At 32.7% G+C, this 27,025-nt stretch overlaps 1 protein-coding gene and 1 pseudogene across 2 annotated transcripts; one reads left to right on the top strand and one right to left on the bottom strand.

The window, feature by feature from the left end:
- Positions 1–2,549: 2,549 nt before the first annotated feature.
- On the top strand, positions 2,550–27,025 carry LOC143071232 (interleukin-1 receptor accessory protein-like). Of its 2 annotated transcripts, none has more exons than XM_076245413.1 (6): positions 2,550–2,684; positions 3,196–3,510; positions 4,922–5,266; positions 14,947–15,087; positions 15,624–15,767; positions 26,084–27,025. In XM_076245413.1, the coding sequence occupies exons 1-6, from the start codon at positions 2,633–2,635 to the stop codon at positions 26,464–26,466; spliced, it is 1,380 nt and encodes a 459-aa protein (XP_076101528.1). In that variant the 5' UTR covers positions 2,550–2,632; the 3' UTR covers positions 26,467–27,025. The 2 variants fall into 2 exon arrangements, with proteins under 2 accessions (XP_076101528.1, XP_076101530.1); XM_076245415.1 differs by lacking the exon at positions 26,084–27,025 and adding an exon at positions 19,907–20,127.
- Positions 21,254–24,717, bottom strand: LOC143070909 (uncharacterized; annotated as a pseudogene).

Here is a 27,025-nt window from a genome sequence, read left to right on the forward strand (position 1 = left end):
TAACTGCTTAGACAGGTCGGGACCACTACCTTATATGGAAATGCATAAATTAGCATACTTATGTTCTCGCACATGTAATTGTTTATTTACATGTGACGCAATTTATTTTTACCCAGGTTTTTGACCAATCCATAAATGAGTCACAATGCATGATGGACTACTACGTGTTTACAATCAACCAAGAACACGTGTTATTTACTGAAATACAACACATTTTTTCGTGCAATGCGGGATTCACAATTTCGCTTAGTTTTTCATTTTGTGTATCCTAATTTATAGTTCGTGATATAAAGTATCACTTCCATGCTCAGATTAACTAAGAGTTGTTTCTATGCGAAGAAAAAAGGGTTTGAATTACCCGATATATAGCCATTAACATGTTTGAGGATGGCACAGAGATTTCATGTATTTGTCCACAAGAAGCAACGAAACAACAGCGAATAAACACAATTACCCATGAGACAAACTTACTGGTGTAAAGTAAGCCGTCGATAACAGCCGGTGCTGATATTCAAGAGTACAGCAATGTTCGAATAGATAATTAAAGGCAAATGTGGGATCCTTGAATTTTGTGTTCGTAAAAAAGGCGAAGAAATATTTACATACATGGCAGTGTTAACAAAATCTATAAGTACTTTTGTTGGTCACATTTCAGTATATTGGACTTCCAAACTGTTCCTTTTTTTTAAGGTAGTGAAGTCAGCAACTGTAGTTTCAGTGTGTTCGTTTTTTTAACGGGCTCGGACATTTGCCAAACTGAATAAAATCATTACAGCTGATTTCTTAAACCTGCAAAGTAAAACTTTGGTTGGCTTGCTTGCTTTGTTTGTATAGTTGCTCACACAAGCTTTGAAAATAAGATTGACATCTTTAAACAATATATATATATAGGCAAAGGTTAACTTGTATATTTTATATTTTGTACAATATACAAACAAAGCAAGCAAGCTAACCAAAGTTTTGCTCCACATGCATTAGGAAATAAGCTGTAATGATTTTATCTATATGTATGTGCGACAAGGTGGAAATTTTGATATGTTTTGTGAAAATTGCAGCGTTGGATCTATAATAAAAAAGAAGATGTGGTATGATTTCCAATGAGACAGCTGTCCACAAGAGACCAAAATGACACCGAAATTAACATTTATAGATCACCGTACGGCCTTCAACAATGAACAAAGCCCATACCGCATAGTCAGCTATAAAAGTCACCGATATGACAATGTAAAAATTTTTGGGTCATTAATAGCTTACTTTTCAACATTGTACCTATGACTGCTTACTTTACTAAATTATGTCTTTGTTGGAAAGATGTCTCATTTCAGTCATTTGGCACTCATACCTCATCTTCTTATTTCTATATACAAAGCACGTTTTAGAAAAAAAATAATAGGTAATATGTCACCCACTATGATCTAGAGACTTTTAATATTGGAGATATTTTACATATGTCAACAGGACAGCAGCCGAACGATAAAAAAACCTCTGAGGTATATTTTGTGATAAAATTAGCAACAAACGGATATTATCAATGGATGAAACTATAAAAAATGTATTGAGCTATATACCATACCCGCTCAGTGGCGGATCCAGGGGGCGGGGGTTCCGGTGGATGGACCCCCTTTTTTGGACGATCAGTGGGGACATGTAGTTGGAACCCCTCCCCTTTTGTCCAGGGTTAGGACCCCCCTTTTTAAAGTGGCTGGACCCGCCCCTGCCGCTTTCATAACACTTTTAGCATACTGAATATTATGATGTTCTTACTATTAGTTCAGGTCCTGATAAAAAAAAATACACATTCAGTACAGAAAGAAGTGTTTCAATGAAAGTTTCGTGTTTTTCTAGGCAGAAATGATTTTGCAATGACATTATACAGGTTTAAAAGAGCTCAAATGATTTTCTTACTGGACAGTGGTCACTTCATTGGATACTTCACTGCGTCATGTGAAATTAATGCAGGTTCAATTCATAACAATGCACAAAACCGGTTCAACTACTTTTGCAAGGCGAAAAAGAAAGTCGAATCGTGAAGCCAATAAACAATATTTTTTTAATCTGAGCATGCAAATTGAAGATTACGTTATATATTTTACATTAAATATATTTGCAGAATAAAAACTTTGGTAATGAGAGTCCCAGACAATATATTAATTGACTGTTTTCCCAATAATTCCACGTGTTTTAAGTAGTAGTTTACTCGTAGTAGCCCACAATGCATTGTAGTTCATTGACTCGATTGGTCAGTTTTTCAAGGCCATATTGGCCTTGTGTTTTGGAAATTACTATGCAAATATATTCTGACATCAGAAAATCTAGAGTTCTCGACCTGTTAGAAAACAGTACAAAAAAAACTATATTACGCACCTAAAGAAAACCGTGCAAAATGTTACATTTAAATTGTTAATGAGTTGTCTTGAATTTTGAATATCCAGAAGACGTGATGCTTCCGAGTACAATGAGGTCAGAACAATAATGCAACTAGGAAGTCTCTTTTAAGTACGTGTTTAAAAACAAAACACTTAATCGTTATTGGATATATATAATAAGAAGTAGGAGCTAATATTTTTTTCCATTTTGCTCTTCTAAGTAGAATTTTATATACAAGTAGAAAAATATATATAAAATTAGGATTATGGATTTAGGAAATATCTATAGATGGATGCTAGCGCTCTCATCGATTTATGGTTGGTATTCTTTTTTTCTCGGTCAGCCGTATATACCAAGAATGTTTAAAGGGGTTCTGAATGTTTTAACTTAAGGAAAAGGAAGGTTTCACCTCACGAAAATACCTCGACGTTGATAATCTTAATTCCTAAAATTTCGCATTTCTCTCGACGGCGTTTTGTATCATTTTTATGGTAATCGTGAAATTAGCTAAATTAAACTTTCGCGAAAATTTCCCCCTTTTGAGCAAATGTTCTTGATAACTTAGCTATAAAAAGATATGATATGAGTGCCAACGAGACAATTCTCCATCCAAGTCACAAATTTAAAAAAAAAACAACAACAAAAAACACAATTATAAGTGAAAGAACGACCTTCAACAAGGAGCCTTGGCTCACACCGATCACAAGCTATAAAAAGCCCAAAACATTACTAGTGTAAAACTATCCAAACATGAAAAGCAACGGTCTTATCTCAATAAAAAAAATGAGACTCGAGAAACGCTAATGAACCACATATTTTTTCTTGCAGGTTATGCTACAACAGTTTATATAAGAGGAATAATTGATTCAACCATTACATTCAACTGTTCTCTACGGGGACTTTCAACTAAACACGCTATAATTTGGACAGGGCCTCCTTATAAAGACTACTACTCCGTGCAGAACCATATCTATGTTGAAAACATCCCGGAACACTTGAAAGCGAGATTGAAAATAGTTGGAAACTTTCCCAAAGGATTTTACAATCTTCAGATCAAAGACCTACATCCTTCTGACACAGGCTTTTATATTTGTCATCAATATCGATCTAAACGCAATGAATACTTCTATTTAGTTGTTATTGGTATGTACTATTTTTTTAACGTTTTTAATCATCTGCTGCACCGAATATTCATGTGAACTATAATTTTGCATTCTTCTTCCGTCCTCTGTAATCGGCATTTAAAAATTCTCTGAAACTACTGGCCCATCAAGTAAATATATTGCATGTATGTTTCCTTAGAATCAACAATTATGTGGCACTCCAATATAAAATTTTATTCCCGCACAGGCTATCCGTGAAAATGGGAAAACAATCTATAGAAAAACTTAATATTACTTTTTATCTAATGGCCGTAGCATAATTTAAAAATGTAATTATAAGAATTGAATGCTTCTTTTTTATAATTTGATAAGATTTACTTTATAAAAGCGTTGTTTGTGCGCACATTTTTTTTAGCGTCATAAAAAAAAAGTAAAATCACAAAAATACTGAACTCAGAGGAAAATCAATTCGGAAAGTCCATAATCACATGGCAAAATCAAAATACAAAACACATAAAAAAAGAATGGACAAGAACTGTCATATTCCTGACTTGGTACAGGCATTTTCAAATGTAGAAAATGGTGGATTAAACCTGGTTTTATAGCGCTAACCCCTCACTTTGATGACAGTCTCATCAAATTCCGTTATATTTACAATGATGCGTTAACTAAACAGACACAATAAATAAACTAGTCAAAATATGGGTACAGCATTGGCTGCACAGGCTTATTGTGAAAATGGGAAAACAATCTATAGAAAAACTTAATATTACTTTTAATCTAATGGCCGTAGCATAAAAATGTAATTATAAGAATTAAATGCTTCTTTTTATAATTTGATAAGATTTACTTTATAAAAGCGTTGTCTGTGCACACATTTGAATGTGCTTTGGCCAACGCTTTTACAACAACAAAATGTTTATAAAATAGCATATTCAATTCTTAAATAAACATGGCCGTTGCAAAAACAGAACAAAGGCTTCACCATTTCATGTTTTTGTTTGTGTCTACTTAATATATTCAAGAGGTACAGAAACAAAACAGTCAACTTATACTATTTGAAACGACCAGCTTTGCTTTTTTCTTTTTTTTCTTTTTATTTGACATAAATCGTCAATTTGACTCTGTATGCTTGTTATTGTCAATTACGCTTTTTATTTTCTATTTTGTTTTCTTAAATCTTCTCATATCCTTAACTGATGATTTTTACTCATTTTTGGCTTTTTTAGCATTTTTGGCAATTTTTGGCATTTTTTTTAGCGTTCCTGGTTAATCTTCGAACGTGTCAAATGTTCAAACGTGTTATTTTGATTTTCTAAAACTGGTTCAATGATACCACTGCGGTTGAAATGCTAGTCCCAGATGTATCATCAATTTTATCATACCTTTTATAAAGATAAATTAAAACCATGTGATATATAAATTAATGTTTCTCGATAATTTTCCTACAGATTTAAATGTAACTGTCTCCAAACCATCATATGTAGGAGAAATTGGAAGTTCCATAACCTTGGGGTGTAGTATATCATCTGAATCCAGTAACGTCAGCGAGGTCCGCTGGTATTTTCATTCCAATAGAGGATATCATCCACTTGAAACTTCTTGTAACGCAGAAAACCAAGGTAAACCTACATGTAGAACAGGAAAGTACAGTAAACCTACACCAGCAAACCCATCACTAACAATTGAAAAACTGGATTTAAACGATGTTGGACCTTACATGTGCTCTGCAACTAATCAAGACGGATTAACCGTTAACAGCACTACGACAACTTTATCACTCCTCGATTCTAAAGGTATGTATTCTAAATGTATAAAATGTACAATAAAGTATATTGGTCTTTATATTGGTCTTTCTGTAGCATGAACAGTCTTGAAGTCATCTGCATAGAATATCTAATTTCAGCAAGTTTACCGGTTTGCCTTCCACACATAGAGAAGCGACATGTAATAGCTAAAATCCAAATAGATAGCCATAGAAACACAACATACAGTCATGTTAATGCATATTTGTATATTTCAAATACGGATATCATAAATTATTATACAAGTTTGATACCCAAAATCAATCGACAATGTGTCTTTATGTTGCGATTCGACCGTTGTACTCGCCATAACGCGCTGAAATCAATGACACTAAATTGTATCAATGATTTCAAGCAGTCACAGGATCCTAACTCAGACGACCGAGTACAAAGACGGGGATGAATTCCACCCACTGCATGTGTCGCGTTGCTCATATTCAAATCAGATGATGTTAGTGACATTGAATTTAGACATGTAGCTTATGAAATTTTAAAATAAAATGTGAGTTACAGCTTTTACATTAATGCTTTGTTTGGCTTACTTGCTTTGTTTGTATCAATGTTTGCTCAAGCATGGCAATCAAGATAGGCGGGGCTTCAGCTTGTATACATCATACTTAAATCTTATTGGACGTTATATTTGAGGTTATGGACACTAAATTTCATTACATCACATGACAAATAGTATTAACACATATCTGGGCCATGTACTAAAAAAATATTTTTTTTTATGAAATTGACCTAATGTTGTTTTTATACTGCAACTAAAATTAATACATTGATAGCTTTTTAAATCGTAACACAATTAAATGTCAAACTTATTTTAATCCCTTAATGGACCCCTGACTGTAGAGAAAGAGTTCCATAATAAAATTGACATTATACAAAATAAAGGTATGTTACTATATTTAGGAAATAAACACAACCAGTTGTAGTATAAATACAATTATTGAACAGAGGCTTGTTTATGACAAAAAAAAATACAGCATCCAGAGCAAAATTAATAAAAATATGTGTTTTTTTTTATCCCTTTTATATGTATTGATAAATGGACTAAGAGTTTTTGAAGTTTTAAAATATGCAGTGAATTTCTTTTCACAGTAAAACATTTTGATTATAACTTGTGTTTCATTTTAATTATTTTATGCACTTAAACTGTTGCAGATATCCTTTGCTGTCCAGTCTGTTCTATCATCAATTCTCGCATCATTTAGTTGTACCACGAATTCACTTTAATTTCTTGTTAATTTTATTTTCAAAAGTATTCTTAGTATTTAGTGCTTTCAAAAATGTGTATTCATTTATCAGAAAAATATTCTCCACATAATTATTTTACCGAATTTGTTGTAATATGTTTAAAGTAAATATGTGAAGGGACTTTCCTTCCTATTATTACTCCACAGAGATTACAAAGATTGTGTATTGGTTTGGTTGTATTTTTCGAGGTCATTCAGACTGAGTGTCCAATCAAATGGTGTGGTCACGTTTCTCCAACATTTGGTAATTAGACTAAAACAACATTAGGGATTATGGGGTCCTCTTAAGGACTCGATCTTGATATCTACCTGTAATTCACCTGTTCTTGACCAAAATATTGTTAAAAAGGTATATATTTTTTAAAGATATAGATATTCTTTAATAGTCTCCCAAAATTGTAAAAGTCCATATTGTCTAACACAGTGATGTAATTTTTTATTTTATATAAAAAAAGATGTGCATGGTATGATAGACAATGAGACAACTATCTACAAGAGACAAAATGAAACAGAAGTTAACAATTATACATAAAAAAGAAGATATGGTATGATTGCCAATGAGACAACTATTCACAAGAGACCAAATGACACAGACATTAACAAATATAGATCACCGTACGACCTTCAACAATGAGCAAAGTAATACCACATAGTCAGCTTTAAAAGGACCCGAGAAAACAAATGTTTAACAATTCAAACGAGAAAACTAACGGCCTAATTTATGTACAATATAATGAACGAAAAACGAATATATTACACAGCAACGACAACCACCGAATTACAGGCTCCAACACTCCCCCTTATCTTGAGACATTGGTGCAACAGAACAATAAAAGAACTGTACAAAAACATACATAAACAAGCAACAAATAATCTAAGACTAAATTATCAATCACTACACATCCAGTATCCGTTACCGTGCGGCCGGAAGCAATTTTTTGCTTTTTTTCATAATTTTTAAGGTCTTTCCTTTCTTAATGGAAAGACCTTACTGTATTTCGTTTGTTTATTAAGGTCTTTCCTTTTTCTATAAGGAAAGACCTTACTGTATTTCTTCTGACAGGGGCGTAGCTGCCGTTAGGCACTTTAGGCACGTGCCTACACATAATTTTTTCACAAATATTTTTTTTTTATTAAAAAAAATAATAAACAACGTTATGTGTACATGAACTCCAGTGAAGTTGTCACAACTTTAATTATCGAATGTCATGTGTACACTAGTCTCTCGTCCTTAGCGAATGGAATATTGGATAGAATTGAATGTTTTTTATGTGTGTACCTTATATAGAAACTATAAACTAGATCATTTCAATTCTATCAACAAAAACTTGAATGAACCACAACTTAGACACATGATTTTTTAATTAGTTGTTGTTAGTTTTCAACTAGCTTTCCACTTTGTCTTCACCCGACTTGCCAATGTTGGTCGTCCGTTTGGCTGTGCAGGATGTATAAATACGTAGTCCGTGACGTCTGGTCTGAATGGGGAAATTTAATATTATGCCTAGTTGTAGAGAGAATGCCACTCTTTGAGGAGTTCATAGTTGGTCTACTGAAAGGCAAAGTTTCTGCTCCTATCCAATAATTCCTCGTTTTCCAATGCATGGCATTTTCAAATTTCCAGACCTTCGTCCTGTACAACACCTATTACAGGACTAAGCTCCCTGTTGTGTTTATTGTAAACTAGAACACACCCGCGAAATCGCGGGCATTCAAAGCGTAGTTTAAAGTATGTAAAGTGTTGTTGGAAGAATTTTGTAAAATATTTAATGACTGGAGAATTTCAGCAAAAGTATCATAAGTCATAGGTTATTGGGGACAGGAAAATGTTTTTTTTTTTTTATCCCTCCTCCTTTATTTCCAATATTCCCATTTTTTGGTTTTCTATCAATTTCAATATGAACATATATTTAGTATGTTATGAACATTCAAGTAAGGAGACTGTAATTCAGTGGTTGCTGTTTGTTTATGTGTTACATATTTGTTTTTCGTTAATTTTTTTGTACATAAATAAGGCCGCTAGTTTTCTGGTTTGAATTGTTTTACATTGTCAGTTCGGGGCCTTTTAAAGCTGAGTATGGGCTTTGCTCGTTGTTGAAGGTCGTATGGTAACCTATAATTGTTAATATCTGTGTCATATTGGAGTTTTCTATCAATTTCAATATGAACATACATTTAGCATGTTATGAACATTCAAGTAAGGAGCCTGTAATTCAGTGGTTGTTGTTTGTTTATGTGTTACATATTTGTTTTTCGTTCATTTTTTTGTACATAAATTAGGCTGCTAGTTTTCTGGTTTGAATTGTTTTACATTGTCAGTTCGGGGCCTTTTAAAGCTGAGTATGGGCTTTGCTCGTTGTTGAAGGTCGTACGGTAACCTATAATTGTTAATATCTGTGTCATATTGGTCTCTTGTGGAGAGTTGTCTCAACATGGCAATCATACCACATCTTCTTTTTTTGTAATCAATGATTTTTGTAAAAGATTTAATGACTGGAGAATTTCAGAAAAGGTATCAAAAGTTCACATGAATATTTTTAGCGCTTATCTGTATATTATGAACATTCATTACTATATAAATATAGTGTATTTACTTTCAATTCTAAGTTTACTAATCGATCCATACTGGTCATTGATATAGTATACAGACCCTCTCTATTTAATAAACTCTGTGACTGCCGTGGATAGTAAACTTGAAAATGATAGCAGATAGAATTCTGAAAATACACTTTATTCTTTGTATATGTACGTTCAAAGTATATAGAAAAACGCAAACCGGAAGTCTAATCTTACTTAAAATTTCGTCCAATGACGGGACAATATCCGGATGCCTTTTTTCTCGTTTTTCTCCAAAAATAACTCAATCTGAATAATCATATGAATGGATGACAAATGGCACTATGCACTGTACCTATAGGACACAGAGGCGTGTTGATCAATTAATTGTGGAAAGAAGAGAAGCGACACCCAAAATGAGGTCTTCTCGTTTAATAGTATAGATAATCAATTTGTTTTTTGTTTTTTTTTTGTTCTAAACTTGCATAAATATTTTACACTGGATGTTTAAAAATCAATCTATCAAATAGCTTCCAGTAGTTTTGAGTACTCTCAGATCTACATGTACGTGTAATGACCACAATTATTCAAATTCCTAAGCAGGTAGGGATTTTACAGTAGAGCGGGATATAAAGAAATATGAATTTCTTGAATTTTTAATTTTAAAGTTAGTATGAACAGAACAGAACTTTTGCATTAGGTATCGACTATGTGTGTATGTGTTTGTGTGGCTAGGGTGAAGGTTTAAGAATCAAAATATTGATGGTTGGTGTCTTTCTAGCCAAAAGGATAGTGTTATTATATAGTAATATCAGTGTTTACGTGCACGTGCCTATCTTTTTAATGAAGGATCGTCAATATGTACTATTTAAACGTATATATCGATCATAACGGAATAGATTTGAAAATACCAAACAGGGTGTACTGCTTAATTAAAGGGATACGCGGATCTATGCTGGGCAGTACATATTGTAAATATTTTTTTTTTAATATTTGATTTTCCAATTGTACTGCGTTATTTAATTCACCATTCAAATGTTATGGCAGAGACATATATTATAATAATAATATTGTATTATATGTCTCTGGTTATGGTAAATTATTCTTAATTCTTCAAACTTTTCATCATGTATATTATAATTATCATGATTAAATAACCAGAAAATTGAATATTTTTGTGTATAAAATTTTCCAGCCAAAACGCTGAAATCCGTTTTCCGTCGGGGGGCTTCGCCCACCTGAACCCCCTACCAGGCCTCTGCCGATTTGTGCCTACAGTTGAATGAATACCTAGCTACGCCCCTGTCTGATTATTATTATTATTATTAGGTCTTTCCACTTTTCTGTGGAAAGAACTATTGTTTTTCTTCTGATTATTTTTTTTTTTTTTTTTTCTTCCGCCAAATTTTGTTCTTGCGATAAACATTTGTTTCGCAATATGTCGCTTAGATATTTGGTATATGATATCGAACAGTTTATGCGCTTTTGAAATTTACCCTGCGTAACCGAATACTTTTCTTTGTAGGAGTTATCTCCCCAAACACTGTTTTCCTTGTGATCACAACTCCTTCGCAACCGTAAAAGATTACGACAAATTTATTTTATAAAATTGCTCGTTATATCCTTCGCATGATTTATCCAATTTCGACCGAAGCAATATGAACGCTCCATATGAGAGTTATTTCCCTTTTTGTATTTGAAATTTTGAAATGTATTTTAAACTGGAACACCATAAGTGATAGAGACCTAGGATCTTTTGATTTGAGGTCCTTGGTCCAAAAAAATGAAAATTAGGTCAAGGTCAAAGGTCAAGGTCGTATTTTAGATTTTTATTTGTTTTTGATTTCCCTATAACTTTGGAATGGTTATAGATACAGAAAATTTAAGTAGTGAAAAATGCTTGGTACTTCAAAGGGCAACTTTGTTACGTTATGACTGTATTGGTTTTACCATTATGTAAGGGACATAACCCCCATTTATGGTTTATAAAAAGCCATTATTAGGCAAAACTCTTAAACAAAAGGTCCTTGACCCATAGGGTCTTTTGCAATGACATTGTGGAGCAATGACCTTGACGAAGGTCGAAAGGTCAAAGGTCAAGGTCATGTACTAAGAGGCAAATTATGTGATTTTGGCACTATTTAAAGAGTTTTATGTGTGTTTGAATTCCAATCAATCAATCAATCAATCAATCAATCAATCAATCAATCAATCAATCAATCAATCAATCAGTGCAGGCATGCATGTTTCCGTCTCATGTGTTTCATAATAATGAATTCTAGATTACAATGTTGCGATCTTGAATAAAAATTAACATTTTATATTTTGAGAGATATTAAGAATTTATATATCTTGAGTCCTTAATCTTATATAAAAGTACAAAACGCAGCTTATTATCACCGATACAGTAACTTTATTCAAAATTCTTAGTCAACTTGCATTAATTGTCCAAAGCTCAAGTAACAAATCGAAAATACTAGTAGTGCACAATATTCACCAAGCCAGTTCCCACAGTTAAACACTATATAGATCACGACGCGAAGTGATGTACCCAATTTGTATCAGCTCCGTTTTCGTGGAAAAAGTGGACAGATATATACGACTGCTAAGACAGCATACCACGAAAACTGGGTTCGGCTCTACTGATATACAGACAGAACGACTAGGTAGATATATGGTTCTTCGAACTAGAAGACGATCGCTTTTGGTGACTTTTTACATAAATAAAACTTGGCTGTTTTGCATCGGTTTAGATTTGACATCTACATGTAACACAAATACAAAAATATATCAAGTAATAGAATACATTACTAAAATGAGGTACAGTCAGTGAACATTTCGATTTTTCATGTTACTTTTATTAAAAAAAAAATCTTTTAAAAAAAATAATTTCTAGATTATTTCTTCATAATTTTTTATGAAATTTTCAGTTTGATTAGAATTTCCCTTGTTTATTTAAGGATTTTTTTTGTTGAATAACCTTTTTAATTTTGTAAATCAAATACGGCGGATGAAAATAATTACGTAACCGTTTCTGGTTATACTCGACCAAAAATATATGGTTTGTTAATGTTTTGATATAAATATTTTTTAACAATATCCCTTTTTACAATATTTTAGTTAAGACCTGATATAGTTGAATTACAGGTAATTATCACGATGCCAGTCCTTATGAGGACCCCTAATCCCTTATGTTGTTTTAGTCTAATTATCAAATGTTGGAGAAACGTGACTAAACCCATCAAATCCTGTGTATAGACATTAGACATTATTTTATTAAACCAATCATGGGCCCTTGTCGGGCAAGATACAAAAACATCATAATACAATGATTATATAAACATTAGTGAAATACACAATAAGTAATACACAAATAATAAATTGATAATATGAGCAATGTAGGATATAATTATGGTAAGAGACATTGAGTGTAATGAGGCCGATTTAATATTAAAAGAATATGATATAAAGTTTATTAATACGGAAACAAAAAAAAAGTAAAAATATATAACCAGGAATATAGTATCTCATTCTGAGTAGTTCTCCTCATGACCAGTTCACAGCAGTGAGGGACTTTAACATCACAACAATGCAAAGGTCATCAAGGGGAGATCCTTCAGAACTAGGTACTGATACTTGAGATTACTCCAATAGTGATTCTCCTCATGATTAATGCACAGTAGCAAGGGTTGACATTGCTACTGGGCAATATTCATCAAGGGACGGTGCTCTAGAACTCACTATAGAGAAAATATAAAGTTCAAATTTCAAGTAGTAGAGGGAGATAAATCCCATTAAAACTTTTCATAATTCTTAATGAACATGCATAATTCTGATAATAAATTCTCATCTTCATTATTCATTAACCATATCAGTTTTTGGTTAGGGTCAAGATTTTTAAAATTCTTGCAGCAATTATTTTTCATTGTTATCATGTCTTTCCTTTGGTCCGATAAACTATCACAGTTGAAAAGAAAATGTGTTTCATCTTCGACCTCATTACTGCAACATCTCTTACATATTCTATTGTGTCGGGGAGTATTACTATATCTACCTCTCTCTATAAGTAAATGGTGAGCAGATATGCGAAATCTTGTTAGACTCCGTCTATCTTCAAATTTTTTAACAATATTAAGATATTTTTCACAACCAAAATTTGATTTAAAGGTAACATATGTGCAAAGTTTTCCTTCTGAGTGAGTTTTGAGATTTTTTCCCCAATCTTTCAACATGGCATTTCTTAGTTTTCTGTTGTCAATTGGTTTAGCCGTGTCTGAGGATATTTGATAATTATTAATCAGTGAAAGAAGTTTTTCAGATGACATATACCACGATGGTTTCTTTGACTCATACAATTTCTTTGATTCTATAAATGCATTATATAACAATGGAAAGTTAGTGTCTGATTTTTCTAGTCTGTAATAGTATTTAGTCATTGCTTTAATCATGTTAAAATATATTGGTAGTCTTCCCAATTCAGTTTATACTGCAAAATTGGTGCTTTTTTTTTGGAGCTCCAAGAATAAATTTACCGAATTTAGTATGAAGTTTTTCAGCAGGTAATCTAAAGTAAATATGGTCAAATGAAAAAATTCCATTTCTATATTTAGACGACATTGGATTAAAGGCACCCCATATCTCACAGCTGTATTTTAGGATGGGTTTGATGGTATGATCAAAAACATGCATGCTTGTTTTGACTGAAGGATGCAAGGTTAAAAAATCTTTAGATAACTTAAAATAGGCTTTTAGTGCCTTTTTATACAATTCATCCTGGGCTACTGTAAAGGAGCCAGATGCGCAAAAATATATACCCAGATATTTATATGTATTAACACACTCTAGTTTTACACCATTTAGCATAAAATCATATTTGTTAATCAATCTACCTGCCTTGTTGAATATAAGAACCTTTGTTTTGTTTGTATTCACACTTAAGCACCAATCATAGCAGTAATTTTGCAAAATGTCCAATTTTTTTTGCAAAATGTCCAATTTTTTTTGCAAACCATTCGGAGATGTTGACAATAAAACAATATCGTCAGCATACATAAGGCAGTGTAAATCTTGATCATTTATATATATATATTGTGTATACAATACACAAGCTTAAACTCCGCCCCTCGGTTGGTTGCAAATGTCAATCTTAATTACAATGGTTGAGCAAACATTTATACAAACAAAGCAAGCAAGCCAAACAAAGATTTGTCTTGCTAGCATTAATATAAAAGCTGTAAAGACTTTTGATTAGTTAAAGAGATTGAGTTTTATATGGTGTGACCAATTACAATTTATTAAAATATATACTCTTTAGAATTAGATGAACTATTTATACTTGAACTACTTTCTAATCGACTGTACACGTGTACAATAAGCTGGAACAATAGACCACTTTCGAGTTCATCCGTCACCGGAAAAAACTCGTCAATTATACGCGCCTTTATGACGTCATTTACCAGATAAAGGGGGTCGCCTGTATCCCTGCACTATTTACGTTCATCAAGCGTCTTAGTGATCGTCATTGTGCAGGATAAACAAGAAATAATGGTTGTTCTGTAGGTACTTAATGACAATTCCCTTATGACAGCAATGCTGATTGTCAATTTTGAGAATTCAATTTGCCGAATAATTCGTACAATATAGAATTATAGTTTTCCAACCACTCGCTCAACGTTGGAACGGAAGTGACGACGCCCCTAAACGCACAAATGACGTTCACTAAAACCAGAGTTTTTGACGGAAATGCATTGAACTCGAAAGTTGTCTATTCTACAGTTATGTCTCAACTTACACCGATATCTGTCCTTCTATCTTTATTATTGTATAAGCGATAATCTACTATTCTTCTTTTATTTTCAGAAATCAGGAAGGTGGTCTTCGTATTAGGTTTAATTTGTTTTCTTCTTGTCCTGCTGGTTGTTACTAGACTAGTCCTGAGGAAGAATAAACCAATGTTTTTCTTGCAAATAGCATACACATTTCAAAAGGCTGAAGATGATGGCAAGTATTTTGTTCATACACCTTTTTTTTCGATTAAATACTGAAAAAATTGAGTTTAAGAATTTAAGAATATTAGATTCATTTGAGAGAACCAAGGAATCAATTAATAAAAACTTCAATAATAAACCATCTTTTACAGATTGCAAATATATAAAGTTATTATTTCAAATATTAAACCAATATTTAAAGGGTTTCCTGTCACCTTATCTTTGATTAAATGTTTGTTTGACTATCCGTTTTTCTTTTCGTCTTCTTGACTGTTAATTTTGTCTTTCTTTGACTTCGGGCTTTGTTTTAACATTTTTAGTTTCTCTCCCTTTAAACGATTTCAATAGGTACCAGGACTATAATTCAATACGCCAGACGCGCGTTTCGTCTTCTTATAAGACTTATCAGTGACGCTCATATCAAAATATTTATAAAGCCAAACAAGTACAAAATTGAAGAGCATCAAACCAGAAAGAAATGACAATCGACTTTCAAAAGTGCAAGATTTTGATTTTAACGGAGAGTTTAAAATTATTTTGTTTTTATAGATTCAAAATTATGGGACGCATTTGTATCATTCAAGTCACAAGACGCAGACCACCAGTTTGTATCCAGTAAACTTTACATGAAGTTGGAAACACAGTTGGGTTACAAACTGTGCATTCACCATAAAGATTTTTTACCAGGAAAAGGTATAATTCTTAAAGAATTCAATAAAGTAAAGAATTCTTTGGAATAAAGTGACATACGAGTCATTCGGGAAAAAATTAAAATGAATGCATGAAAAAAATAAACTCACAAAAAACTGAACTCAGAGGAAAATTTTTAACTGAAAAACTCCTCATCAAATGGCAAAATCAAAAGCTCAAACACATAAAAAATTTACTTTTAAAAATTCCAGATAAGCGCTTTGGACGCACGAAAAAAAAAAACAAAACAAAAAAATCTTTAATTAGCATTTAAATGTATGTTTTTTCTGTAGTTATTTTATTATAAGCAATAATTAGCATTTAAATGTATGTTTTTTTCTGTAGTTATTTTATTATAAGCAATAATTAGCATTTAAATGTATGTTTTTTCTGTAGTTATGTTCTAATTCGCCAAGCTTAACCGAACATAAATTATTTAGTCAATAAAACTCAACACATGTATACTACAGGAATGAGCTCTCCTTGTGAGTAGCACACTTTAATACTTTATTTTTTCTTCAAACATCAAAACCATTTCATTTATTCATATTTCAATATTCATTCAAAACGTCCATCTGCATCTAATAACTCATCAAAGAAAATCACACAAGTTTCCTCAATACAACAAAAGTCCGTATCGGGACTCCATCCCACTAAAAATCAAAATCAACAACAATCTACAAAACACAATAAATACATTATTATTACAATTTATCTTGTCACATCATTAAACTGTCTAACTCAAATCTATCAATGGGTGGGGTGGGGTGGGGTGGGGGATATGTATAACGAAACGGAGGTATGCTACTCTGAAAGGCAGAACGTCGAATAACTAGTTATAAAAATATCTATTATTTATAATGAGATTCTGCACGAGAATCACGATCCTACCCTCGTACAAACGGGTAGGATACCTGCATTGCGACATACAATAGCCAATCAAATCATACAATAACAAACCAGGTATGCAACCATATGCTCATCAACACGTGTTGAATATAAACAAACACAGACATGTGCTTCCGATACTATTAATAAATACATTTATGTTCTAATTCGCCAAGCTTAACCGAACATAAATTATTTAGTCAATAAAACTCAACACATGTATACTATAGGAATGAGCTCTCCTTGTGAGTAGCACACTTGCGAAATGACAAAGAAGATAATAAAAAACGGGTATGAAAATTACAAGCCAAGATTCTTCAGAAATGTTTTCACGCACATATCCGTCTTTTGCTGTATCTGAAGACCATCTACCGTGTTTCTTAAATATTCTATCTTGAATACCAGCAGCAGCCGCAGCTGTTGCTCCACCTGCTCTTAAACTATGCAAACCAAATTTTGATTTGTCTTATCCCAAAGATTCTTAAGCCTCTAACAGTATTTCTCTGGCTCTTGTATAAGACAAAGGCGTATGACCCCTTAGCACGTACGTGTTAGTCTTTTTACGATATACAACTGATCTAAATATGAATTCTATAGAATCGTTTTTAATGTTCGCTTGGTTCAAGTATGTCTCTAACATTTGAACTGGACAGGTTACCGAATATGTTTTGGAAATATAAACATGAGTTCCTGCTCTTTGTTGGTCCGTTTTGCTTTTTTCGATGAATAAAGACATATAAAATGAATGAAATGAAACGTCTGACCTTTTTAAATTAACTAATTCTGAAAATCTTAAAAATCCGGCATAGCTAACGAGACACATACATGCTATTCTTCTATGTTTTAAAGTACTATTGTATTGCCATATTTCAGTTGATTTTGAATATGAGGAGTTATTGGTTCTAGGTTGGTCCCCTCCGTAAAACATTCAGTATGCCTTCGGAATATACAAATATTAAGTATTGTCAAGAATTTCAATAACGGCCGGGAAACAGACTATATTGGTTCCTTCTTGTTTACAATGTGATGACCGATTGACCTTTGTGTACCTTCTTTTACGGAAGTACAAAGAAAAGAATCACAAGGATTTACATATCCAGCTAATTTGCGTGTCCATTGAATGGCATAATATGCTTCATCTATCTTTGCAAAAGAATTATAATTTTTTCGTAAGTGAATCAAATATAATGAGACATTATAATCTGATGCCGTCAAAGGCTTTATACTAAATAAATTACACCATTTACAAAAGCTATTAAATGCATACCTGTATTTCTTTCTAGTATTATCAGCTCTAGAATTTAAACAATAATCTGGAAGACATTTTGCAAGGTTGGTAAGAGCTTCATTCTGTGGTATATTATCCTTAGACCAAGGACCAGTACTAAAAACATCTGCAAAACGTATATATATATAAATAAAATAAACAAAATTTAATAATAACATTATAAAACTTTTTTTTTTTATATATATATACATAATTTTATATCTCGTGTATATCGTACTAGTCACTAGACCTTGCTATATCAACATATATAGCCGTGTCAGAACCAAATTTGCATTACAATGCAAATTTCCCATATTGTAAACAGTTAACAATATGTACATAAATTCGAACATCATTAAGTCGCATTCATCTTAATTGCCAGTATATCAGACTTAAAATGCTTGGTACCAAAAATGGAGTTTTTATTCTGTCCTTGAATAAATATATTTTGACCTGATGAAAAATCAAGAACTTCTATAACGTAAGGTTGAAATTCCAATCTTCTATTAAAAATCAAAGACCAAAATGCCGATGATGGCCATTTTGGAACGATCAATGTTCCCTCAGCTCTACAGAGAATGAGGTGTTTAATGCTTTTAGCCACTAAACTTATCGGAGGAACAATCCAATTATTTTCCAAAGTCCAATTTTGAGCGAAAGCGTCAATAGCAGTTGACGTTACGTGGCATGTTCGTACCTCATTGAACAAATTGACGTGTTCGGCAAGATCCAGGTCTCAAAATTGCAATTTTGTTATTTAAAATAAATTTCCGTTGTACGCATTTTAAAATATAAGGTTTTTCCAAAGAAAAACGAAGAAAATAATTGAATAAACTATGTTTTATGTTATATGCGAAAAGCTTCAATTTTAATAAACGGGATTTTTTAGGGTGTCCCGCGTAACATGTTTCGTTAATTGTAACAACTTAGCCGTGATTTTTATCCTATAAACCATTAAATATTTTAAAAAACGGATTTTTCCATTGTCTAACGGAAATGATTCTTCAGTCATTTACGCAATATTTTTTGAGGATATTATAATTCCATAAAAACAAATGCGTTCCATACAACTAAGGCATTTCTGTCCCACTGGGAATTTTTAGGGGGATTACAGTTTTTAGAGTTCAAAAAAAATAATCTAAAATTGAAAAAAGTTAAAAATTTTCTTTCTACGTCAATGTTATTTTGCTTAATTTTTAAAATTTCTAGACAAAAATCCTAAAAATTATAAAATGATGATTTATGGGCGATTTTTCAAAGACTTACATGTTGTCGCACTTCCATTTTTTGGCATAAAAACGAACTTAACTCAAATTTACGGCAATTTTTTGCTTATCCGTGCTCTGATAAAATCGAATTTCAATATTTTTCGAAATGTTATTTTTGTCAATTTTCCAAAAATCTAAAAAACATCAATTTCCTATAAGTAGTTTAAAATCACCATCGATTTTTCGGAGTCTTACAAGAATGTCGCACTTGCGTAAAAACGACGTTTAAGACTCAATTTTGACGTGAACGTTACAAACCATTTATCTGACTATTCAAAAGATTTTTAAAAACGATTAAAATATATGACCTTTTTTTATATTCTACCACATGCCGTTGAATTTTGTATTTAAATATATAGTTCAGACCGATACCCTGGCATATTTTAACCTAAACGATACGAAGTCTCATTATTGAAGGAATCGAATATTCAGGTTTGTAGTCACAACAATTCTTGATTCGGTTCAAAATTTTAAACCGACTCGTGGATACAAACTTCACATTAAGTTTTTACTCACAACCGGACAAGCTATATATATTTAATGTTATTCATGCGACGAATGTATAATTGAAAATTATGACATGTGTACTAGTTAAAAACACAATTGCATGGTAGCAATGATATCGTGCCTTAATATATTGATATTTGACCTGATGAAAAACATACTGATGAAGGCGAAAAAAACTGACACTGAATATGCAATGACTGACTTTTTTGCAGAGAGAACTCTACTGTCCCTATAAACAGATGAAGAAAATGCAAAGTACTATTTGTTTTGCGCATTTACTTGCCCTGACACTGTAAGAAAAATTGAAGATGACGATTTCGCGGGGAATGAAAAATCATTCATGGACCGTATTTCGAAGCATATTATACTGTAACGCAAATAATCACTGAAGGAATTAAAAGAATTATTTAGTTATTGTTCCATGTACACACCAATAAAATGGAAGGTATTGATCACAAATAAATAAACAAACACGCATTAATCATTTGTCAATAAGGCAGCAACCATTTGATTTTCTGGGGGGGGGGCTATGGTTTTTTTTGGAAAAAAAAGTTTGTTTCCAGGTTTTGGTGAAAAAAATAATTTGTTTTGGACCCTGAGAAAAAAAAAATGTTTGTTTCACCCTCAGCTGCCACTATATGTAATGCTAAAATTGAAAGAAAAAAATTGTTTTCGGTTTGTCGCTAAAAAAATAGATTGTTCTTCGCCGAAGGCGAAAAAAAAAGTTTGCACAGAAAAAAAAACCATAGCCCCCCCAGAAAATCAAATGGTTGCTGCCTAACGTAAACGTAAGAAAAGCATTAATCATTTGTCAAAAACGTAAACGTAAGAAAAGTTTAACTTTTTTAAAAGATAAGCTTATTTACTGAAAAAGTCGCGACGTCGTGTTACACTTGTATGTACGAACATCGCGCTTAACGTCAGTGCTTCCTGGGTTCCAAAATTTTGAATTGAACCTTTTCAATTTTGTATTATGAAAATTAGCAAATCTATCTATTGTGTAAGGACCCCAAATTTCATTCATGAAAGTAAAAAACTGAAACGAGGTTTGCCAGTCATCAATATCAACCATTTTAGATATGAAATCAGCTTTGAAATTTTCACACCGAGGTATCCAAGTAGGACACAACGTGATACCCGACCTTGTACATATTCTAAAAATTTCATAAGCTAAATGATCCTAAATGTTGTAAATGTAACTTTGTACTGCCTTTATTGATTATATTAACACAATTTTGGTTGTCTGTATGCCATTTAACTATTTTACATTTCAGATCGGGTTCAAACGAATTCAACGATAACTGAATAGCCCTGAGTTCACGCCAAGTGGAACTCAATTTTTTCTCATTTTCATTCAACATACAATGAAAAATCTTTTCATTCGATTCAACAGTATATGCACCTAAAGCTATATTACTTGCATCTGAATATACCATAATTCTCGGTAAAGAATCATTCAATAAACGCTTCTCATTAAGCGCCAACAAATTTTCCTGCCAAAATTTCAACTCAGCTAATACACATTTTTCGTATACTAAATATAGTTTTGAATCCCACGTTTTTCTGTTTTCTATCGCGAAATATATATGCCTCGTCATTAAATTTGTGACGTTACCCATAACTGGTGACATTGATATAATTCTTCCGGCAAATTGAGCCAGCATACGTGCGTTCAAATTTGAAAATGATTTTAGTATAATATCAAGACAATCTTTAGTGTCATTAATTCTGCGCTCTGACACCTTTAAAGTAAAATCTTTTGAATCCCAAATCAACCCTAACCATTCTAAACACTGAACTGGTTCAAAAATTGATTTTTCTTCATTGACAATAAATCCAGCCAGTTTAAGTGATGACTTTACAAATTCAGAAGTATCTTCACAATTTTGATAACCTTCATCCATGCCTAATCCATCGTCCAGATAAAGAACAATATTAACACCATTTTCTCGCCAATCCTTCACCATTGGTCTCAAACATTTAGTGAATATATAGGGGGCGCTACTTAAACCGAAAGCTAGTACAGAAAAGCAGTAAAACTTGTTATTCCAGGAAAAACCTAAATATTTTTGTTGTTCTTTACAGATGTCCAAATGAAAATATCCTGATTTTAAATCAAACTTAATTAGAAAATTATCTTTTTGGAAGACTTCCATTGCAATTTTCAAATCTTCAAATTTTACCTTGTTTTTCAAAACATAGAAATTCAATTCACTTATATCTAAAATCAAACGCTTTTTACCAGTCTTTTGTGTAGCAACACTGAGAGGATTAACCACGAATGGTTGAAATGGTACTTGTAGAATACAGCCATTGCTAATTAGCTCGGTTACCGCTTCATTTACAAACAAACTATTTTCTAATGCAGATTTATTATTCCGAAATTTCATTGGAGGGGGTTGTTTCATAAATGGAATTATATAACCCTTTTCAATGGTGTCCAACACAAATTTGTTGGCCCCAATGTGTTTCCAGAACTCTATATGTTTAAATAAGCTTGATTTTACTCCTTTAGCGATTTTTGAAAAATCTATATTATCAAAATATTTAACATGTTGAAAGAGAACATTAATATGACCAAATAACATTAAATTGTCAACAAAAGTAATATACTCATCTTGTATCTTTTTACTTTGACAAGGTTCCAAAGGTTGGTTTGTTTGTAGCTTTTGGGCAGTTCCTCTTGAAGTGGCCAGTTTGATGACACTCGTAACAGGTGTCGTATGGGGTCGCCTCGCGGCGACGGAACCTTGGAAAGGGCTGCTGGGTAGCGTTGTAAGGCTGATAATAACTGTTACTAGTATCGGTAGAGTTGGCAGGTCTAGAAACGGTTGCGGAAGGCTTTGAGTACGGTTTTCCACGGGTTTTCTTTTCTTTGATTGTCTTGGGGCCCTGCTTTCTGCTTGCCGCAAACGTTTTTCATCTTCTGAGTCTGATGCCAGGTCATCACTTTCGTATTCTCGGACTGTGGACCAGCCTGCTGGCGACTTGTCGGCAATTCGAATCAATTTATTCCTCCTGTTGATTTTTAGAATAAGGCCCGATATCAAATTGGTGCTTACGGAATCTTCCGCGGATGTACGTTTCTGAAGTTTCTGCAATTCTGAAACAATATCTGAGTTGAAGAAATATTGAATCTGATTCCCCTCACCCTTAAGCTTAACGGACACTTCCTTCTTGAGCTTCTTAGCTAGGGAGTCGTTCCCGGAGACTAACTCGTTCTTCAGAGAAGAAGGCTCTGTATTAGGTCCCCTACTATTTCTTATTTATGTAAATGACATAGCTGATAATTTGACAAGTCTAACTCGATTGTTTGCTGATGATACATCTCTTTCTTATTCCAGCAATAACCCTTACACTATAGAGGATGTCTTAAACAGCGATTTAGAACAAATTTCAGTATGGTCTAAAGATTGGCTTATTAATTTTAACCCTAATAAGACAAAGGCTATGATATTCTCCTGCCATACTTCCCCAGATGATATTGAAATAGAATTTCAAAACCAATTAGTAGAATTTGTCTCCTGTCATAAACACTTAGGGATTACTTTTGATTCCAATGGTAAATTCCATACACATATAGAAAATATTTTAAAGTGTGCAAGCACAAGATTAAATGTTCTTAAAAAATTGAAATATGTATTGAATAGAAATTATCTTGCTCGTATATATTCAACCTTTATAAGACCCGTTATGGAATATGCATGTGAGTTATGGGATGGTTGTACTCAACAAGAAGCCGACAATTTAGAACATGTTCAGTTAGAAGCAGGGAGGTTAGTAACTGGGTTGCCCGTGTTTGCTAGTCGGGAAGCTATATATTTTGAAACTGGCTGGCAATTGCTTGTGGACAGAAGAAAATCCAGAAAGCTCAATATGTTCTATTCTTTACATAATGGGACTGCCCCTGATTATCTCTGTGATTTAATGCCCCCGCTTGTTGGTCAAGTATCTAATTACGATTTGCGAAACAGTAATAATTATGTAGTACCCGGTTATAGACTAGACATAACTAGAAAATCCTTTTTCCCATCCACTACTATTAAATGGAATAGACTTACCCCCGACATACGTACGTCCAAAAATATAAATATTTTTAAACGAAAGATGAAGTCCAAATTGATACAGCCACCTTCCTATTTTAGTTGTGGGGATAGAAAACTTAATATCATTCATACACGTTTGAGAAATATGTGCAATTCTTTAAATTCAGATTTACATCGTGTTAATATTAAACCAAGTCCGGCATGCAGTTGTGGCCACCCTGTTGAGGATAGTATACACTATTTTCACAACGAAGCAAGAGAAATACTGTTTTCTAAATTAGAACGTTATGCTATATCCATTGAGCTTCTGTTAGCTGGTGACGGTGACCTTTCTTTTCAGCAAAACAAAGACATTTTTGAGTCCGTACAATCTTATATCAGAATAACACAAAGATTTAAAACAATTAATTAACGTTCTAAATTTCTACTTTACAATCTTTCACTCCAGTCCAGTTGTTTCATTATTATTCCTTATTATATTGTATTTTTTTTTCTTTTTATTTCTAATTTTTGTTTGAAGTATGTATTACATGCATTACTACTATGCTTTTTTTTTTCTTTTTTCGCCATTATCTAATGTACTTTGTGTTTATATTTATATTGGGAGAGGACGTCTCTAATGTTGTTATAACTTGTGTCCAATCCCTTTTGATACTTATGCAAATAAAATATGTTTAAACTAAACTAGAGAAGAAATCTTACTATCAAAATAAGAAGTAAAAAGTTCGAAAGTTTGATCACTTATCTGTGGTACAGAACTAGACTTGGCACCTGAACGTACTGGTGGCTCCTGCAAAAGCAAAGTATCCTCGTCGTCTGAGTGGTTTTCGGTCATTATATGTATAACGAAACGGAGGTATGCTACTCTGAAAGGCAGAACGTCGAATAACTAGTTATAAAAATATCTATTATTTATAATGAGATTCTGCACGAGAATCACGATCCTACCCTCGTACAAACGGGTAGGATACCTGCATTGCGACATACAATAGCCAATCAAATCATACAATAACAAACCAGGTATGCAACCATGTGCTCATCAACACGTGTTGAATATAAACAAACACAGACATGTGCTTCCGATACTATTAATAAATATATTTATTTTACTATAAGCAAAATGCAATTTATAGTCGTGTGAAATTTTTTTAATCACAAACCTTAAATTTTTTCTGGTATATCAAAACAGTTTTCCAAATGGTTAACTGAAAGATCGACTACATCGTACCCTTCAAAAGAGCTTTTTTTTTTTTTTTTATAAAACTAGAAATTGTAGACAAATCACACTACACTAATTCTAACAACGGATACACTGAAGATTTGCATTACATACAAATTCACAGTGAACCTAAAATTAAGGAATTTCGTATATACGCCAGACGCGCGTTTCACCTACAAAGACTTTTCAGTGATGCTCGAATAAAAAAATGTTAAACAGGCCAAGTAAAGTACGAAGTTGAAGAGCATTGAGGACCAATAACGACTACAAACTAATCTATGTTGAACGTGAATTTAAAGATTGCAACTATCTAATTGTCTACTTCCCATTTCTCGGCAGTCTCAAATCACTGGTAACATGTTTTCGCGGTCTAACGTATTTACACCCCAGAGAAGCACTCTGGATTGTACATTCTTTTCTCGATTGTTTTATTTTTACTGAGTATGTATCTGAACAACAGATGGAGTTTGTGAAACGGATCCTAACTTCATTGACACATAAACAGATTTGTGAAATTTGAATATCGGTAAACTGCTGTTAGTTTAAGAGTTCGTACTCGTAACGCCACTGAGTTGAAATTATTGATCTGAAAGAGGAGGCGAATAAAACTGACAACGTCTTGGCAAAAAAAAAAAACAACGGAAAAACAACAAAAGGACAGTACATAAAACAAAACATGGAAAACTATCCACTTAGCAACATGAACCTCACTAAGAAAACTTGGTGATCTCAGGTGCTCCACAGGGGTAAGGAAATCCTGTTCCACACGTGACACCAAACATATTTCTTCTATAAAATATGTTCATAGTTATTTTATGTGTTTATGCATCTTGCGGATTTGTCGTTGACGCTCTTCCAACCATAAAGCATCACGAAATTTGTAAACCATCAGTGATATAAATATTTTAACCCTCAAAGTATGAAACGGAAACATTTTACATAATTTTCATGTCAAATAGAAAGGGATATTACCAGTATAAACTTCACACATGCATACATTAAATATAAAAAAGCACATAGGACAACATTTAAAACTATTAAAAACTAGATAAAAATAAAGTAACATTTTTGTTTTACACAATTGAAATTAAAGAATTATGAAATAATTTGTACTGCTATTTCAGCCATTGCTAACAACATAGTGGACTCCATTGCTAACAGCCGTCGTACTATATTGATCATAAGCAGGGAGTATCTTCAAGGAGGATATACTACTTTTGAATTGGAAATGGCTCATGCTGAAATGATTTCTACTAAATCAAAACACAAGATTATTCCAGTATTACTAGACAAATATGAAAATTTACAAGGTTTAATGGATGATACATTAAAACATATAATTCAATCCGTCACATACATTACTTGGCCAGGAGAAACCAGTCAGAGGGATGTTAAAGCTTTTTGGAAAAGACTTGAACTTTCAATGCCAAAGAAATCACGCAAACTTTGCATCAGAAGCGATGAAAATACTCCATTGCTAAGTAGCTGGCTTGACTCATCTACATAACTAATCTTTATACGTGCAAATAGTATAAGAGGTATAATGGTTATAGTAATGCGGACACACATGCACCCATGCTTCAGAAGACTTAACGGTGTAGTTGTAAACCATTATCCCCATTAGTTTTAGCAGTTGTTTATTTTCATAAATTTGTAGAATGCTGATACCTGCGCTTTGGTAATGTGATTAATAACAAATGTAAAATCACACAAATACTGAACTTAGAGGAAAATCAATTTGGAAAGTCCATAATCACATGGCAATTTCAAAAAACAAAACGCATCAAAAACGAATGGACAAGAACTGTCATATTCCTGACTTGGTACAGGCATTTTCAAATATAAAAATGGTGGATTAAACCTGGTTTTAAAGCGCTAACCCTCTCACTTTGATGACAGTCTCATCAAATTCCGTTATATTTACATTGAACAAATGATATCCCTAGACCAAAGGGAGTTATTAGATAGAGGTGATGAATAATATATGGTATAATCGTGTGTATTGATAAAGATTTAAAACTAATCAATGATAAAAAGAAGAATAAAAAGTCTTACCAAAGTTTAAA

This window comes from Mytilus galloprovincialis, chromosome 4, assembly GCF_965363235.1.
Source record: "Mytilus galloprovincialis chromosome 4, xbMytGall1.hap1.1, whole genome shotgun sequence".
Lineage (NCBI taxonomy): Eukaryota > Metazoa > Mollusca > Bivalvia > Mytilida > Mytilidae > Mytilus > Mytilus galloprovincialis.